Source organism: Corylus avellana, chromosome ca2, assembly GCF_901000735.1.
Source record: "Corylus avellana chromosome ca2, CavTom2PMs-1.0".
Lineage (NCBI taxonomy): Eukaryota > Viridiplantae > Streptophyta > Magnoliopsida > Fagales > Betulaceae > Corylus > Corylus avellana.
Window position 1 is genome coordinate 16,254,795 of NC_081542.1, and position 19,633 is coordinate 16,274,427.

A 19,633-nucleotide genomic window follows, 5' to 3' on the forward strand; every position below is an offset into this window, starting at 1 on the left:
TCTCATTTGCACGTATGATGTATGCATAATAACGGTAAGTAGTGATATGCTAATCTCCTACAAGTCATAAAAAAAAATTGCCTTACTTTCCTCTGTTCATTCCAGTGATGCATTTTCCAGATGCCACCAGCAGCCAAACCAAGTGCCAACCCAATGCATAACTCCTTGACGACAGTTGGTCCTTTCAAGGTGGCATGGCAATGGATAAGGCTTCCGATGAGGCAAGTAGGACCTCAAAGAATGTATTTGGAGCCTCTAAGGTATTTGTTACATAGTATAATACTGATTGACATGAGCCAATCAAAGATGGAGTACAAAAATATAGTAAAGAGAAAATCACTCAGACCCCAAAATCCCAATACATCCAAATCTCACTACCACATGATAGAGATTATTCTCAAAGGAAAAATAAAAGATAGGAATACTAACTCTTCTTCTTTTGTTGGGACATGATGGCAGTTGGTCTTTATTTCTTTTTCTCTTTCATAGTAGCATCCTTTCTTTTTCTCTCTTATTTTGGCTCCTCCAAAATCAAGAAGAAAACATTTGGCGCTCTTTGATCACACACATAGCAGCCCACCTTACTCTCCTTTAGAGACTAGCCTTTGTGCGGCTCTATATTGTGATATATCAAACAAAAGGATGCATGTCCTTTTATAAGGTGTGAAAGTCGGTTGCCTCTTCTTTCAAATCGTAGGGTTCTAGTATGCCAACTACAAGTAGGTCTTGGATTTCATATAAGACAAAAGAACAAAGTCTTTTACAAGAAAGACTTGTACACTACGTGAGCCCCACACACTCCAACTTAGAGAAGGATTTGGAGAGCTAGTCTCCCACGGCAAAACCCATAAACCAATGAAGCAAGACATGGGGCCCATGACTAAATTGAGGGTTGAAAAGTCACATACTCAACAATCTCCACCTTGACTTGAAACCCATAAAGTCGCAACAAAACAAATCTCCTTTTGATGCCTCCGCCCAAGCCCCTAAGGGCTATCACATTCCACAAGTGACACTCAAGTCCAAGCACCTCTTGAACTTGAGTATAGGACCTGATTTAGACAGACTACCATGCTTCTCTGTCAGTCCTCTAGGCCACACAGCTTTCTCTGTTGGCTCTTTCTTTCTATAGACCCATATGCACCCTCTAGCCTTCTTGCCTTGAGCAATTCTGTCGATTCCTAAGCTTTACCTTTCTGTAGTAACTCCACTTTTGTCGGCAGCTCATTCTGAACAGATGATGAGTCTCCACTACCAGCTGTCAAAGCAAAGGAAACCATGTCCTCAAATCCATACATCTTCGGTGCTTTTCAATCACGTTTCTTTCTGCCTCTTGCTAAAGAATAAGGCTCTTGTCGGTGCTCTGAATCTCTTGACGATTCTTCGTCATCACATAAGAAAAGGTGAGTGAACGATGTTCATCAAGCTCCACCTCCACGACCTGTTTCTCTTTTTGGCTCTCAGTCGATGCTTCACCCTCACATTTTCTTAACATATAGGCCTCATCAAATACCACGTCTCTGCTAACAATCTTCTTTTTTGAGACTGCATCCCAAAGCCTATAGCCTTTAACACTAGATTCTAAACCAAGACAAATACATTTTATTGACTTTGAATTTAATTTCGATCGTTCTCCACTCTGCACATGAACATATGTCGGACAACCAAATATTCTCAACATAGAATAATCAACCGGTTTACTTGACCATACTTCCTCTAGAGCCTTGAAGTCAATCCCAGCAGCTAGAGATTGATTGGTGACAAAGCATACATAATCAATTGATTCAGCCCAAAAACTCTTTGGCAATTCTGCACTCAACCTCATATATCTCGCCTTTTCCAACAGTGTTCTGTTCATCCTTTCGGCAACTCCATTATGCTGTGGAGTCCCTCTCACTGTGAAGTGACGAATAATGCCTTATGTTTTGCAGAATTCCAAGAATGCAGTGTCTTTGTACTCTAACCCATAGTCGGATTTCAGATACTTCACTCTTCTTCCAGTCTGATTTTCCACCTGCGCCTTCCACTGCTTGAAAATGGTGAAAACCTCTGACTTGTGCTTCATAAAATACACCCAGACCTTTCTTGAGAAATCATCAATAAAACTGACAAAATAATATGCACCTCCGTTTGGTGGCACCACCACTGGTCCCCAAACATCTGAGTGAACATAGTCGAGAACACCTTTGCTTGTATGAGACGTCACCTTAAAGTTGACTCTTCGTTGCTTCCCATATAGACAATACTTGCAGAAACCCAATTTACATGACTTCGCACCTTTCAACAAATTCTTTTTGTGAAGCTCAAACATACTACGCTCGCCTGTGTTATCATTATTTGGTTATGCCGAGGTGGACACTACAGCTCCACCTATAACTGTGTCCCCGAGTAACTTATACAAATTGCCAATTTTATTACCCTTCATTATCACCATAGCACCTTTAGTTATTTTCATAACTCCATCTTTGGCCGAATAACCATAGCCCAAAGAATCTAATGTGCCTAATGAGATCAAACTTTTCTTAAGGTTGAGAACATATTTGACATTAGTGAGTATCTTGATAATCCCATCAAACATCCTGACTTTTATGGTACCTAGTCCAATGGCCTTACACCTAGCATCATTGCCCATTAGCACCATTTCCCATTAGCACTGTACCCGCATTACAGGATTTAAATGTGTCGAACTACTGCCTATTCGAATACATATGATATGAACAAGCAGAATCCAAAACTCAAGAGTCTATGAGAGAATTTTTACCTGAGAAAACTGAAAGAACATCTGGACTAACCTCGCTGTCATCAGACTCACCATCGGCCACACTGACTGAATCAGCGGAACCTTGTCTTCTCTTATCTTCAAGATCTTGTTTCATCAGCTTGCACAATTTTCTGTAGTGCCCTTTCTTATGACAATAATGGTACTCCACATCTGTTGCATCTGACCAAGATTCTCCACCCTGTGCCGATCGTGACCGATACTGTTTACCTCTACCATTATTCCCCTTAAACTTATCTCTTTCACACTTTGGCTCAAACTGTGCCACAAGCCCGTTAGCCTGATCATTGACAAGTTTCCTCTGCATCTCATGTGACAAAAGAGATCCTGTCACCTCTTCAAACACTAGAGTCTCTGTCCCATATAACAATGTCTTAACTAGGTGATCATAAGAAGGGGGAAGCGATGTCAACAAAAGTATCGCTTTATCTTCTTCTTTAATATTCACTCCATAATTCAACAACTGTATATTTAACATGTTGAATTTGTTGAGGTGCTCTAACAGATCTGTATTTTCCTCCATTTGTAAACCATATAGCTGCTTCTTCACGTACAGCTTATTCGTCAAATTCTTCGCCATATACACTCTCTAATTTTTGCCAAACTGATTTTGCTTTTTCTTCATCAATCACATTGTGAATGACTTCATCTGATAAATTAAGACGGATTGCACTGGCAACCTTTGCATCCATCTTTTCCCAGACATCATTCTCCATCTTTTAGGGTTTCTTCGCTTTTCCCAATAACGCCTTGTGAACTCCTTGCTGGATCGGCAAATCCTTCATCCTTCTTTGCCAAAGAGGGAAATTATTCTTCTCATTAAACTTCTCAACTTCAAACTTGATACTCGCCATATTTGATGTCAATTTGATTTTTCGAACCTAAGCTTTGATACTACTTGTTGTGCAAAAAACACATGATCACAATTATGTTTAAATAAGGCGAGAACAATCACACACAAGATAACACTAATTAAGTGGTTCCCTCAATGTGAGGTATGTCCACTAGTAGAGGCGATCACGAAGAAATTCACTATGAAAGATGGAATACAAAAATATAGTAAAGAGAAAATCACTCAGATCCCAAAATCCCAATACACTTAAATCTCACTATCACACAATAGAGATTATTCTCAAATAAGAAAACAAAAGACAGTAATACTAACTCTTCTTCTTTTGTTGGGACAGGATGGCGATTGATCTCTATTTCTTTTTCTCTTTCACAATAGCATCCTTTTTTTTTCTCTCTTATTTTGGCTCCTCCAAAATTAAGAAGAAAACAGTCGGCGCCCGTTGATCACACACATAGCAGCCCACCTTACTCTCCTTTATAGACTAGCCTTTGTGCGGCTCTATATTGTGATATATCAAACAAAAGGATGCATCTTCCCGGGCAGAAGATTTTTCAAATCACCCAGTTACAGGAAATATTTGGATATCAGTTCGAAGGGAGCGCCGAACACTGAAAGTGAAGTAACTCCTACCTAGATGAGCATCCACCTTTTTTCGGGGGGATCGGGAAGAGGAAATCTGGTGTGACGTCTAAGGTCATGTCCTTTAATAAGGTGTGAAAGTCGGTTGCCTCCTCCTTCAAATCGTAGGGATCTAGTATTCCTGCTACAAGTAGGTCTTGGATTTCATATAAGACAAAAGAACAAAGCCTTTTACAAGAAAGACTTGTACACTACGTGAGCCCCACACACTCCAACTTAGAGAAGGATTTGGAGAGCTAGTCTCCCACGACAGAACCCATAAACCAACAAAAGGAAATAAAACGAGGAAGCTTGGCAAGTATTTGACTAAAACTGGTGTGCATCACTGTGTGTTTCTTTAAGATCACCAGCATTAATGAAATTCACTAACTTAGCAAAAAACTGGCAATACCTTCATCAACTTGATATTTGCTCTCGTCATTTCCAGCATACACAAGTAAATTGTATTTTGGATTCCATTCTACTGTCCATGGCAGCCCGACATGGTATATATTGCAGTGTCCGTCCAGTTTGAACGCGCGCTTAATTGTATCGTACAGTAGCAATATTATCAATTTACCATTCTATTATCCAACTTTATGCATTAATAGTATAGCTAAAGAGCAGAATGTCATGATTTAAAATATAAATAAAGCAAATGCATTGTCCTTAATTAATGTGTAGTTTCTTCTTATCCCATCACTTAAAAGGCCTGGCTCCTTTTCTAATGATTTGAAGAGGGGATAATTAATCATCCAAAATCTTCTCAAAACTAATCTCCCGAAGCCTCTAGAGCTGGAAAACCAACTTTTATCTTTCAAGATGATCGATACCAAACATTTCAAACCATTAAGATAACATAACAACATTCCTAAATAAGAACCACCAATTAATGGACAAAGAACCAACAAAGAGACTGCAAGTAACATCTGGTTTTTAAAAACTTAAGCATCATCAAAGAATCCCCATCAAATGAAGCCTAAATTGGTAGTTTAACCAAATGACGAATATATAAGATTATAGAGGCTTCTTCCAATAAGTATTTCCATCAATTCACTAGCCATTGTCTCCCATATAATTGTTCTAGCTTTATCTGTAGTAGATTCAATCTTGGAATTTCCAATGGCATAAGCTTATGCTAAGGGGGATTAAATTGTAGTTCGATTAACTTCTTACTAATAGGTAAACAATCAACTTGTTGCTGGTCGTCAAGTATTTCAAGAGGCTGCTAAGGTAAATGAGCTTTTGTTATGGGGAATCAGATGACCTAGAAGGCTAGAAACGTAAGACACTACATATGGCAGCAACTCCAGAGCCGAAACGAACCACATAGCTTTCTTAGAGCATCTTCGAGCTTGTAAACCAACTTTTTAGTTAAATTTAGCTATTTTCACTTTTTTTTTTTTTTTGGTAAAGTCTACATATTCCCCTCAAACTACCACTCAATTGACAATGTCCCACCCAAACTTTCAATTGCGACAATGTACCCCCTAAACTACCAAAACATTGTCAATATCCCCTCAAAGCTAGCAAAAAGAACAAAATACCCCTATATATTTATCAATATAACAAAAATACCCCTAAAATTCAAAAAAAAAAAAAAAAAACGAAAATTTTAATTTTTAAACGATTTTTTTTAAACCGAAATTTTTATTTAAAAAAAAAATCAATTTTTATTTTTTTAGATTTCTTTTAAATATGTTTTAAAAAACAAAAAATTTTATTTTTTTTAAACGAAAATATTTTAATTTAAAAAAAAAAAAAACGGAAATTTTTATTTAAAAATTATACAAGAAAACATTTTTTTTTAAACAAAAAAACAAACGAAAAATTTTCAATTTTATAAAAAAAAAAAATCGAAAATTTTTTATTTTTTTTCTAATAAAAAGATTTTTTATATCTTATTTTAGGTTTTTCCAGAAATTTTAGTTTTTTTTTTTTATAAAAATTTTACTAAGGGTAGTTTTGTCAATGAGGAGGACATTGACAATGTTTTAGTAGTTTGGGGGGTACATTGTCGCAATTGAAAGTTTGGGAAGAATATTGTCAATTGGGTGGTAGTTTGAGGTGGGTACGTGGACTTTCCCTTTTTTTTTTTTTTTTTTTTTTTTTTTCTTGCTCTAGCTTATAAAGTAGAGGTTTTTACTGTAGCACCTTGTAAGATTTGTTTATTATTTTTTCTCTCTCCTCTCACTCCCTCAATGCTCAAACTTTTCTCTCTCTCTTCTCTCGCTCTCCCTCACTGGACCCTCACTGTCATCCAAATACGGGACTCGAACGCACGCAGACACACAAACAGAGTCTCTCTTCCCTCTGTCTTGCTTGGAACCAAAATGCACTCTGCAGCCTCCTTCTCTCCAAGCCCTCAAGCTCAAATATACAGCACCTCTTGGAAAAAACCCCCAAAATCAACACCAAGTCCCACAAAAGCCTTCACTTCCTCTTCAGCTCAAATTCCAACACTCTCTTCAGACCTTCGCTCTCTTCCACTCCTTTCCCACTCAACCTCAAATCTACTTCATACCCAATTCAGCTCCTCCCCTTAGCAGACTCAGTCCACGACAATCTCGTCGAAAACCTTGAGAATTCCATGAATTCCCACATACCCATCAATAAAATCCGCAAAGTTACGCCCTTAGAATCGTGCCCAAGAATCTTCATTCAAGACCCACCCTGGATTGCCTCACTGTTCTTGAAGGGTCTGTACAAAAAGAGCAACCAAGAAGTGAGATTGGAGCTCAAGGAAATGGAGAAGAGAAAGTATAATTTGCTAAGGAGGAGGCAGATTAAGGCGGAGACTGAGGCGTGGGAGAGAATGGTGGAGGAGTATAGGGAGTTACAGAGGGAGATGTGTGAGAAGAAGTTGGCTCCCAATTTGCCGTATGTGAAGGCATCTTTTTTGGGGTGGCTTGAGCCGTTGAGGGATGCGATAGAGAGAGAGAGCAGAAGGTGCAGCGGACGAAGAAGCAGAAGGCGGCGTTTGCGAATGTTGTTTCAAGGTTTCTCAAATGCTGGGGTGTTTGATATTCACCGCATCAATTTTTGCTGTGTGTGAGAGAGAGAGATGGGGAAGAGAAGGAAAAGTTAGAAAATAATAAAATAATATTAAAAAAACAATATTTAATTAAAAGAGACGATTAAAATAGCAGTATCTAAAGTCTAAACTAGTAAATTGTAGTTTTTGAGTAGCTAAACCAGCAATTATCGCTGAAAATGCTCTTAAAAGAGCTTACAAAGATGATGATTTTAAAAGTTTCTTCTAGCTTATCAGAACCTTTTAAAATAACATTTGCCAAAATGATTATTTTGCTTCAAATCGGTTAATAGCCATAATTTTTAACATATCTCATGTCTTCATTTTTTTTTTTTTTTGTTATCTCATGTCTCATATCTCGTGTCTTCATTTAGTTTAACTGAAAAACCATGTTTTACGGCGTCCAATAAGAGGGTGACACCTCAGATAAAAACACGACATCCTATAAGCATGAAAACACCGGATCTCATCTAACAGCCATTGAAAAAAAAAAAAAAACACTGGACAAAAATTAGTTTCCTTTCCAGCTTTTCCTATTCCCCTCTGTCAATATCCGACGACACCCACCACCAGCCCGCCGGTAAGAATATATATATTCTTACGAAGCCTCTCTCTCTCGTTCTTCCATTCCTCCATTCATTTGGAAGGGGAGTTTCAGTTGTAAATAGTTGTTAAAGTTAAACTGATTAGTTAGACTTAGACAGTTGGATATTGGTTGGTTAGTCAGTTTATTTAGTTAGACTAAACTGACACGTGGATATGAAGAGTGCATGTTAGTTTCTGTTTCCGCTGTATTCATTCTTGTGTATATACATTGAACGCAGATTAATGAAATCATTCATTTTCCAAATTTCATCTTCTTTCTGATTCTTGATTCTTGCATTTTGCTCTCTCTTCAGTTTCAGCTCGCTCGCCACCTCCCGTAATCCTCAGACTCTGTCCCCTTCGAAACGCCGTCACGTCCGTCAAGACCACCACCGCCATGGCCTGCGAAGAAAGCGGCGGAGGCTCCAATAGCACCCCTTCTTCTGCTTCTGCTGCTTCTCCAACTGAAAATGAAGGTAATTCATAATAGAAAAGAACTTTTGTTTAATCGCTTTTATTTAAGTTGTTTTTGAAAGCACGGGGAGGGGGGAGCCAACGGTTTGGGCAATTGAAGAAGGTGATTTTTAAGCAAACATGTGAGGTTTGAGCTCGAAATGCTTGAATGCTATATGGGCCTGATCCTGATCGCGAAATTGATTTTTTTTTGTTTTTGTTTTGTTTGAGTTTGATGATTTTGATTTGAACCTTGCTCTATCCTGTAGTGCTGTATTGGTCAACCTGGATTTGTTACATTCTTGAGCTAGTCTGTTATGCATGTGTTGCTTTGAATTTGTAACATTCTTGAATTTGTGTTTATGGGTGTAGACTATCATTATATTTATATATCTCAAGTGGGTGTCATGTTTTTGTGTAGACGATTCGATGCTGGGAAATGGGTATTGTTATCCTCCGAAAGAGATTAAGGATATTGTGGATGCTCCTCCGCTTCCTGCAGTTTTACTCTCGCCACACATGGATAAAATACTGTTTCTCGAGCTGAGAGCTCTGCCTCCACTGGCACACCTAGCGAGACCGCAGTTTCGTATTCATGGCAAGCGTACTACTAGGAGTCGGATGTCATCTTACACGGGTATTGTGATTCATGAGTTGAGGCCTGATGGTAAACTTGGGCCCGAGAAAAAGTTACATGGGATCCCTGACGGCGCTAATATCAATGTCGTTACTTGGTCGCAAGATGGTAGGCATTTAGCATTCTGTGTCTGGGTTGATGATGAAGAAAATCGCAGCGGTAAGCTTGCAATATGGGTTGCTGATGTAGAAACAGGGAAGGCTAGACCTTTGTTTGATCAGTCACCAGAAATATGTCTTGAAGCGGTTCGTAATTATGCTTGGGTTGATAATTCTACTATATTAGTTTCCATCATCCCATTCTCTCGTGGAGTCCTACCAAATAAACCTTTCGTTCCTAGTGGCCCGAAGATACAGTCCAATGAGCATAAAAACATTAGAACCACCTTGGATTTGCTAAAAGATGAATTTGATAAAAAAGTGTTCGACCACTATGTAACTACGGAGCTTGTGTTGGCTTCTTTGGATGGGAGAGTGAAGACAATCGGCCCACCAGCTGTGTATGAATCATTGAAGCCCTCTCCAGACGGGAAATACCTCATGATTAGTTCAATTCACAGATCGTGCTCTGTCAATGTTGTACCAAGAGGAAGATATCCAAAGAAGGTAGATTTGTGGACTACTGATGGGAAATTTGTTAGGAAACTTTGTGATTTGCCCCTTACTGAGGACATTCCCATTGGATGCAATAGTGTACGGAAAGGGATGCGTTCTATAAAATGGAGAGAAGATAAGCCATCAACACTTTACTGGTACGTATCACAGATTCTACTCTTAGCTGTAATTTTTTTGTGAGAAACTGTTGTTAATTATAAAAGGTTCCATTGGAGTGTTTGTTTAGAATTGCATAAGATAATTATGCCGGATGATTCCATCTCATTGTAAACATTCAGATACTTGTTTGACAATTAACAGTTTTTTTAAATGCTTGGTTTGCTCTTGCTGTTGAGGTTTTTAGGGTAAAGACACAAGATGGAGGTGATGCGAATGTACGAGTTTATCCACGTGATATAGTTTATACACAGCCTGCTGAGCCACTAGAAGGTGAACAGCCAGCGATCTTACATCAATTAGATCTCCGTTATGGGTATGACTATGAGATCTATGTGATTTATGTTTTATCCTCTGATATACATCTAAAGCTGAATCTCGTTTTAATGAATGTGAGCTTTTCTATCTCCACAGAGGTATTTGTTGGTGTGATGATTCACTGGCTCTAGTTTCTGAATCTTGGTACAACACACGGCGAACACTTAGAAGGGTGATTTCTGCTGGATCTGAAGAATCTTGGTACCAGACACTGCGAACAAGAACCTGGGTGATTTCTCCTGGATCTAAAGATGCTAGTCCACGCCTCCTATTTGATAGGTCATCAGAAGATGTGTACTCTGATCCTGGCTCTCTAGTCCTGTGGAGAAGTCCTGCTGCACGTTATGTGATTGCAAAGGTAAATAAGGAAAATGATGGAAACACTTATGTTTTACTGAACGGAAGTGGTGCTACACCAGAAGGGAACATTCCATTCCTTGATTTGATTGACATGTAAGTATATTCAAAAATAATTCCTGGTGGTGTGTTGCTTCCTAAATGCTCGTTGCTGCCATGTGGTTCTAAACCAAATTCTTTCAGAAATACAGGCCGCAAAGAACGAATATGGCAGAGCGACAAAAATAAATATTACGAGACTGTCGTTGCTTTTATTTATGATCAGAAAGAAGGGGATTTGCGAGTCGATCAGTTGAAATTACTGATTTCCGAAGAGTCGAAAACTGACAACCCTCAATATCTCATTCTGAGCTGGCGAAAGAAGAAAGCATCTAAAATTTCGAATTCCCCTCATCCCTACCCACACCTGGCACTATTGCAGAAAGAGATGATCAGGTACCTCAGAAAGGACGGGGTGCTACTGACTGCAACATTGTACCTGCCACCATTTTATGATCCATCAAAAGATGGTCCTCTTCCATGTTTGGTCTGGTGTGACCCTGACGAATTTAGAAGCAAAGATGCTGCTGGACAAGTTCGAGGTTCTCCTAATAAATTTGCTGGCATTGGACCTACATCACCCCTTCTTTGGCTGGCTAGAAGGCATGGTTTTCCTCTTCCCCTTGTTTGCGTATACTCTCTTTTGGTGTCTTTCACTTGTCATCTATGCATGTATGGCTTGTTGGGAACATGATGGGCAAACTTTTGACAGCTCCTTTACTTGCAGGTTTGCTATTCTATCCGGACCAGCAATTCCTATTATTGGTGAATGGCCTGAAGGCTATGAAGAGGCAAATGGCAGGTAACTTGATACAATGTTTTCTGTAATATACAAATAGTTTCAAGGATATGGGAAGCCCATCCTATTCATATGATAAAGTGAATGTCTCTATGGCCTTGCTAGAAATTTTTATATGATTGATGACATAAGAAAATTCATCCTGTTATTAACCAAATAAGAGAAAATGTGTGAAGCATATACCCCAACAAGGATGGCAAGTTTGTGAAACCGAAGTTGTGAAATGAGTGTGAAAAGGCCATGCACGCTGGAGTGGGGGCAATACTTCAAAATATGCATTAAAACTTGAAGGAACAAAACAAATAGGTAATGAAATTTGAGATGTCTTGGAAATGGGTGAGAAATAAGTGAGAAATGAAATTGCTTTTATAGTGGTTTGATACGTACATCTATATTCAAATTATTTATGTTTCTTCATTATACCTCAAATTGTACTAGCTATGTAACATGGGGCTTTATTTTCTTCAGTCCTTTCTTCACTTAAGAAGGAAGTTTCAAGGTTTTGAGCTTTCATGCGAAGCTTTGTTGTATTTGGTTTTCTTTTCCAGCTATTTGAAAGTTTCACAAAATAAACTATGCAACATATAGCTTCAGGATATATATTTGAAATTCCTTGGGCAGGTATATAGAGCAGTTGGTCTGGAGTGCAGAGGCTGCAGTTGAGGAAGTTATCCGACGTGGAGTAAGCTCTTTCGTTCCTTTCTATAAGAATTTTGTTTGTTTATGTAGTTCTGGGTTTGTATTTCTGAACCGAAGTATTCTGATGCTGCCCTTGTTTGTTAAGGTGGCTCATCCAAACAAAATTGCTGTTGGGGGACATTCCCTTGGTGCTTTCATGACTGCAAACCTCCTAGCACATGCCCCGAATCTTTTCAGTTGTGGAGTTGCTTGGTCTGGTGGTTACTACAGAACACTTGCTCCTTTTGGTTTTGAGGTAAGACAAGACACTAATGGGTGAATTTCTTTTCTCAGCTAACTAGATATTTTCAGTTGTGGAGTTGAACCTTTTTCTTCTTTTTTCCCTCAATTCCCAACAGACAATTTCCCTAGTGTCATATCTTAACTCTTTGATGGACTAGTGACTTGGTTATATTGGTGTAGAATGAAAACAGAACTCCTTGGCAGGCCACAACCACTCCTGTGGAGATGAGTCCTTTCATGTCAGCTAATAGAATTAAGAAGCCAATATTGCTTATCCACGGAGAAGACGACAAGAATCCTCATACTTTATCAATGCAGGTAAAAGATGAACCATTTTCCCCATTTTTCCTGTCCGGTTCAACATTTTCCCTGTGTTTCCATTCATCCTTTGATAGATTTTAACTTACCCACTCATTAGTTTCAATGTTCCAAATTAGTCTTTCCACTAGCTGAGGTTGAAGCTCCTTTGTTCATTAGCTATTTGGTTACCCGCCACTTAATTTTGTGTTTGCATGTCTTGCAGTCAGATTATTTTTTCAGTGCTCTGAAAGATCACGATAATGCTCTTTGTCGCCTAGTGATTCTTCCATTTGAGAGCCATGTCTATACTGCAAAGGAGAGTATCATGCATGTCCTCTGGGAAACTGATAGATGGCTGCAGAAATATTGTGTGTCAAATACTACTGATCTAAAAGCAGATATTGACGCATCTAAACATGATATAAGCAAAGAGGCAACAGGTTCCGAAAGCAACAAACGCATCAAATTTACGCAAAAACACACATCAATTTTATTTTCTTGAACATTGCTTCCAAGTGTAATTCAAAACTGAAATTTGACATGTCATTTGATCTTCATTGAGGCATCATTACGTAAATTTGATGGTTTTCCTCATGAGATATCAGTGCATAAATTTGATGTCCGAAGTGTAATTCAATATTATTGAGACCTGAAATGTCACTTGTTCCAATACTTGCAGTACTGCGTATATTTGGAGCTTGTAATTCTCACTGAATTTTAAAAATGCATGTGAAAATTATTTTCTCTAAGAATAAATGTCACATGCTTTGTTAATCCTATTAAAAATATATACCAGAATTGCATGTTTTAAAAAAACTGATGCCAGCAGTTTAAACATGCTACAAAGAATGCCTGTCTGCTACAACTCCTCTTCACTTGTCTCATTTACATGTATGATGTATGCATAATAACGGTGAGTAGTCTAGCATTTCACTTGAGCAACCATAATAGAAACCACAAGCAAATACCATAAAACTTTGATGAATTTATATCTAAAGCAAACACTGTACTCCATAAATCGGTACAATATGTTTATTCCCTTAAATTCCAAAGTAAAGCTCATCTTAAGATTCAAGAGCCAAATATAGGGGGAACACAAAATGATCAAACTGCAGAATGTCTCCACTCATGACAGAAACAAAGAAACATTTATTCTTCGGCGGCAACAACACTAATCTCACCCTTCTCCAACAAGTCATAAAATTGCCTCACTTTCCTCTGTTCATTCCAGTGATACATTTTCCAGAGGCCACCAGCAGCCAAACCAAGTGCCAACCCAATGCATAACTCCTTGACAACACTTGGTCCTTTCAAGGTGGCATGAGCAACCCTAGAGCCAGCCATTGTGCTTCTTTAGTAGAAAGCTTGTAAAGTCTGCAAGTAGAAATGACGGGCCATTTTCATTATTTTCTTTTTAAGAGGCACAAAAGTAAAATCAACAAGCCAATCAATTAAAATAACCAAACAATATTTCCAAAGGATAAGTAAATGCTAGATTACAACTGTTATTACAAATTAATATTATCATATCAGTTCAAACACCCAGTAAGTGAATTTGTTACAGAGTATATTACAGATTGACACAAGTCTTACTGCAGCTAGGGGCGAAACTACATTGTGAAGCCCCCAAGCCTCAACGTGTTCCCCAAATATATATATATATATATATATATATATATATAACCCTTTCAAAATCAAAATTTTATTGCCCAAAAAAGTTCTTTTTGGTTTTGTCCCCCGCACCTAAAATTCTAGTTCCACCCTTGATATGCAGCCTATGAAAGAACAAGGACAAGCTAGTTATTGCAACTTCAATATTGTGAAAATCTTGATAATCATATGCTGCTAGAATCAAATATTAATTGCAGTGACCAGCTTCATACTCATGCAATGAGTTGCACGGTTAGACATTCAATAACCAAGAGCAGACTCCAACCAAGAAATCTGATTAAATTTGTTTATAAGAAAGCAAAGATCAGTGGGCAAACTTCTAATAACCTTTAGGTATCATCACTGGTTCATCATACATTAATGTTCACTTTAAATTCCAAATCTTTTCTTGTCCAATTATCAGTCTCAAGAAAACATATACTTTCCTACTCTTTTTTTTTTTTTTTGATAAGTAAAATAAGAAAAGAATAAAACTTTACTACTCTTTTCCTTTTTAAGAAAATCCAGACACAGAATGCAAATCAGTTTAAATAACTTTTTAACGGGGAACCTCAACAAGGGAGGGCACTTCGGACCCACCCCTGCAAATCAGTTTAAATAACCAGAAAGAAAATAAGTCTTAAAAGCCAAAATAGAGAAATTACTTGGTTATGGAATACACTTTTCAATCTTAGTACAGCCCATCAAAAGAACTTGAACAAGCTAGTTATTGAACATTATGATTATCTAAAACATTCTGACCACCTAAAAAAAATCTTACGCAGCATCATACCTAAGAAATGAGTAAATTTGTTTTACATCAACCGAGATTCCTATTTAACAAAGCTGAATTAGGCACAACAACCTCGCTTGCCAATTGCCAAGTCCCAATCTTCTTATTATATACTCAGCCAAACAAATACATGTACAGACACTAATTTTTAAGCAAAATGAGTAAAAACAAATCAAAACCAAAAATTCTCATGAAATAGTCCAAATTGTTTCTGCCTATTGTTCATGCAACCTGAAAAAAAAAATATATATAAAAGATTTGAAATCCAAACACAGAAGAATGCGTGTTTGAGACCAAGTTAGATGGGGTTCCCTTTTTGGTCTTTTCCGATTCATTAACGACTTCAATTTGAAACCCAATACTTCGATTTCAATAATTCTCGACCACAACCAAACATACGATTAAAAGAAGAAGAAGAAGCCAATAGATCGAGAAACAAACTAAGCAGATTGCAGGACTGAACAGCTATGTAGAACATAGAAAATCATATATAATAAAATCCAATATCGTAAATAAGAGATTACCTGAGTGGTAGACTGAGTCGTCGTTCGCTGAAGAATCAGATTTGTGATTTGTGAATGCCAGAGAAATGGAAGCCCTTTTCAGCGTTTGGCATTGGTTAAATCTCTGTTTTGCCCTAATTCGGGGGTAGTGGGGTCCTCTAAAGACGGTGTTTGTTCGTTCGGATTATTGTATTCTGCACTGGATTTGAGATTTCTTAGGGCCTAGGAAATGAGGCTTGGCCCAAATAATTTAGCAAAATAATTAGAGGCCGAAGCACACTTGACATGTGGGCTTTGCCCTAATTACTCTTCAAGTACTTACGGTTCCTCTGTTTTATCGGTAAGTGAAATGGAGATGATCTATTTTACAGTTTATATTTAATTTTAAAATTTTAATAGTATATATGTCGTTATGTTATTTAAATTTATTAAATAATATAATACTATATATACGGTTAGATGTAATAAAATAAAATTTAAACCGTAAAATAAATTCGTAGTATAGGGCTTAAACGATTGGGCATTCTTAGCGAGGTCTTGCAAGCTATGGGTCCATCTCTATAGACAATTGAAAGTTCGGGACTCAATTATTGAGGAGAACTGGTTGCAGCCTTTTTTATATACGGTTACTTGAATTGCGTGCAATTTAAAAATTCTGACAATTTCAGAACATTTGATCTTTTAATCGGAAATCGTTAAACACATAGACAATTGAAAGTTTGGGACTCAATTATTGAGGAGAACTGGTCGCAGCCTTTTTTATATACAATTACTTGAATTGCATGCAATTTAAAAAGTCAATTGTCAATTTCAGAACATATGATCTTTTAATCGGAAATCGTTACACACATGTTGGCTAAATTTATTTGTGGAAAAATATTAATAATTGAAATACCAACCTGTCCTAAATACGTGATGCTTAACTCCATTTACACAAAACGCAATTATGAATGATTTGCGCCTGAAATCTATTTGTTAAAGGAAAGCTTAGTGCCTTTTCTAAAATTGCGTTTGAGAAATAAATTTTTTAAGTCAAAAAGCGCTTTTGAGCAAAAGCTTTATTTTTAAACTTTTGCAAAAAGTGCATTTTGGCAATTTTTAGGTTTTTTTTAACTTTTAAAAACGTTTTTAATTTTTTTATCAAACGAGTACTTTTTTATTCAAACATACTTTTTTAGTGTTAAAAGCACTTTTAGATCCCTTAAACGCAATCTCAAACAGACACTTGGTTTGAAAGTCATTGTTAGACACATTGTCGTTTTTCACGTTTTGGAGTGTGGTGGGGATACAAGTAAACCACCGTAGGCCATTTATGCAGCCTTTATATGGAAAATATATTTGACTTGCACTATCTGGTGACGTGTGAATAGTAAAAAACGACATTACTCTATTTTTTAGTTTATGCAATTTTTACAATTTTAAAAACGTCACTAAAGGTAGTCACTAACCATATAGTGACTTTATTATTATTATTATTTTTTTTTTTTGCCCAAAAACGTCACTATATATTGGTCATTAAACTCTTATATTTTTGTCGTGTTTGTAAGAAAAATTATAGCATAAATTTAGTTTATATGTTTTTTTAACTGTGAATCTTTAACCTTTAAAAAAGTGATAAATGCTAGGCTTCATTCTCTTAACCATTTCTCAACCATATATATATAAAAGATGGTTAGGAAATAGTGGGGAGAATGAGCTAAACATTTCTCTAAAAAAGCTACAGCGCATATGATATAGTATTTTTTAACAGCACTTAATCCAAATATGTAGAAAATAATCATACAACTGGAACAGCCATGTGGCAAGCTTCTAGGAAATTGAGCAATCTACATATCACAATCAGATCACACCATCACCGTTACAAGAAAACTCTCTCAACATCTCTCAGAATTTTCTCCACAAGGAAATAAGGAAATTATAACCCTCATTAAACACAATCAACTAGTAATGCAACTAACAGGGAAATAACACACCCAACAACAAGACACCAATGTTATTAATTATATTGGACCATTTTTTTCAAGGAGGTTCCTACATTTAAAGGAATTTTTTTTAATAAAATTTTCAATATATATATATATATATATATATATATATAGAAAATAGGTTTGACCCCTACTAAAAATAAATTTATCCCTTCATTTATATTTTGGTCCCTCTACATGAAAAATCTTAATTCCATCCCAAGTCCCAATCCCTTAGACTAGCTGTATCCATGAATTTTTCTTTCTATTTTACACCTTTTTCTACATAATTGCAGGAGTGAAAATGTAGTTACAATTAGAGATTATTGGCTAAAACTACTAATTGTCACCGCTTGGCGCCTAGGTACTAACTGCTAACCTTGTTTTTTTTAAAAAAAAAAAAAAAAATCAAAACGATGTTGTTTCTATGATAATATGATAATATCATACTATATACGATATCGTTTCTAAATTTTTATATATATTTAAAATTTTAAACACAAAAACCACATCGTTTCATATATATATAGAGAGAGGTGGTTAGCATTTTTGAAAAAAACCTAAAATCGTTAACTGTAACCGCTTAATCAATTACTGTTTTTTTTTTTTAACTACCTTTAAAGATAACTAGTAGCTGATACATTAACGCTAACTAGTAGCTGATACATTAACGGTTAGCGGTTATTGCAATTAGCGAGCAATTAATAATCGCCCGCCTTTTCACCCCCTACAAAATTGAGTCAAAGAAAACGGCATTGTAAAGTGATAGCCCGTTCCAGAAATCAAAAATGAATCCATGTCCGGGATGTCCCTATGGACCCTATCTCGTCCCTTGCCATGAGTTATGACACTTCGGCTTATCGTGCAGGTGGCACCCATGTACATATTGGTATAATTTTATTAATATTTTTAAGGGAAAAAAAAATTCCTATTTAGTCCATTAGGCTTGTAGTTGCGCCAAACTATCTTGTATTAGACTAAGCTATTATTTGTTTAAAATGATAAATGTTGTCGGCTATTTGACAAAAGCCTGTGCATATAAATAAGGGCGGCGGAATTACATTGAGGTTTGGGGTCTTCAAAATCAAATGATCAATATCGTTAGGCCCCCTAGACTCAAGTATTCTTTTTTTTTTTTTTCCTTTTTCTTTTTTTTTTTTCTAAAAAAAAATCTACATAACCCTTTAAAAATCAATTTTAGACCTGAAAAATACATTTGAAATTCTAGTTCCGTCCCTACATCAAAACTAATTGTTGATTGACTCGTGACATAGCCAATAAGTCAATTTTATCTTTAAAATAAAAATAACAAGAGGCCACCTCTTGTAGGACAAGGGTCCTTTCTACTTCCTTTGAAATTGTTAATATCTTATTTATAGTTAAAATTTAAAGTCGATGCATTTAACGGTGAGTGTAACGTTACATTATTTATACATTTATAAAAAAACGTGATTACATTAACATCACGTACACTTTATCAACTTTAAATTCTAATCTTAAAATAAATAGTATAGAGATTATCAAATTCAAAAAATAAACACACTCACATTCACATTCACACATTCCTTGATGCGTCATTAAATTTTAAATGGAGCATTACTGTTAAAAAACCCTAGCCCCCTTACACTGCGATCCAAAAGGGAGGAATGATGGTTTCTTCCATCCTTCCTCCCTTCCCTTATTTTCGTATTTTTGTTTTAGATTTTGTTTAAATTCCAGCAGCAGCATTGAACCTCCTCCACCGCTTTGGCTATCTACTCCACCTCGTCGTTCGTTGTCCTCCCCGATCTTTTGACTTTGTCGGTTTCTGCAAGGGTTTTTAAATCGATTTTTTCCAAAGCAGGTCTACATTTTCACTACCGGTTTAAGTCCTATACATGTCATTACACATTCTTCCTCAGCGCCAACGAGTCCTGTAGACAAAAGATGTTTTTTCTTCGATCGGCACGCGACATTTGTGGTTCAAACGCACCGAAGTGTGGATCACGTGAATCTCATGCGCTTTTGTGTGAGTCTGCCGCTAATACTTGTGATTTTTTGTTTGTTTATGTTGTTCTTGCTTTCAAGTTGAGGACGTATATTTTTCGGTGTGACAGTTTATCTCTCACGACTGGTTGAATAAAAACTTTTATTGTAAGGATATGATCAACTCATGTCTTTAGATCTAGTCTGTTAGGAGCGTATCTATACCATAAATGAAATTTGTATATGGGTGAGATCGAAGGTCATAAATACAATTTGATTGTTAGATTTTTTGATG

At 36.7% G+C, this 19,633-nt stretch overlaps 1 protein-coding gene across 1 annotated transcript; it reads left to right on the forward strand.

The window, feature by feature from the left end:
• The first annotated feature begins 6,840 nt into the window (after window positions 1-6,840).
• LOC132169160 (probable glutamyl endopeptidase, chloroplastic) lies at window positions 6,841-13,177 on the forward strand. The gene is made up of 13 exons (XM_059580239.1): window positions 6,841-6,949; window positions 7,063-7,077; window positions 8,283-8,345; window positions 8,744-9,710; window positions 9,917-10,045; window positions 10,144-10,500; window positions 10,588-11,046; window positions 11,171-11,245; window positions 11,864-11,924; window positions 12,027-12,176; window positions 12,344-12,481; window positions 12,687-12,903; window positions 13,143-13,177. The coding sequence occupies exons 1-13, from the start codon at window positions 6,841-6,843 to the stop codon at window positions 13,175-13,177; spliced, it is 2,775 nt and encodes a 924-aa protein (XP_059436222.1).
• The last annotated feature ends 6,456 nt before the right edge of the window (window positions 13,178-19,633 follow it).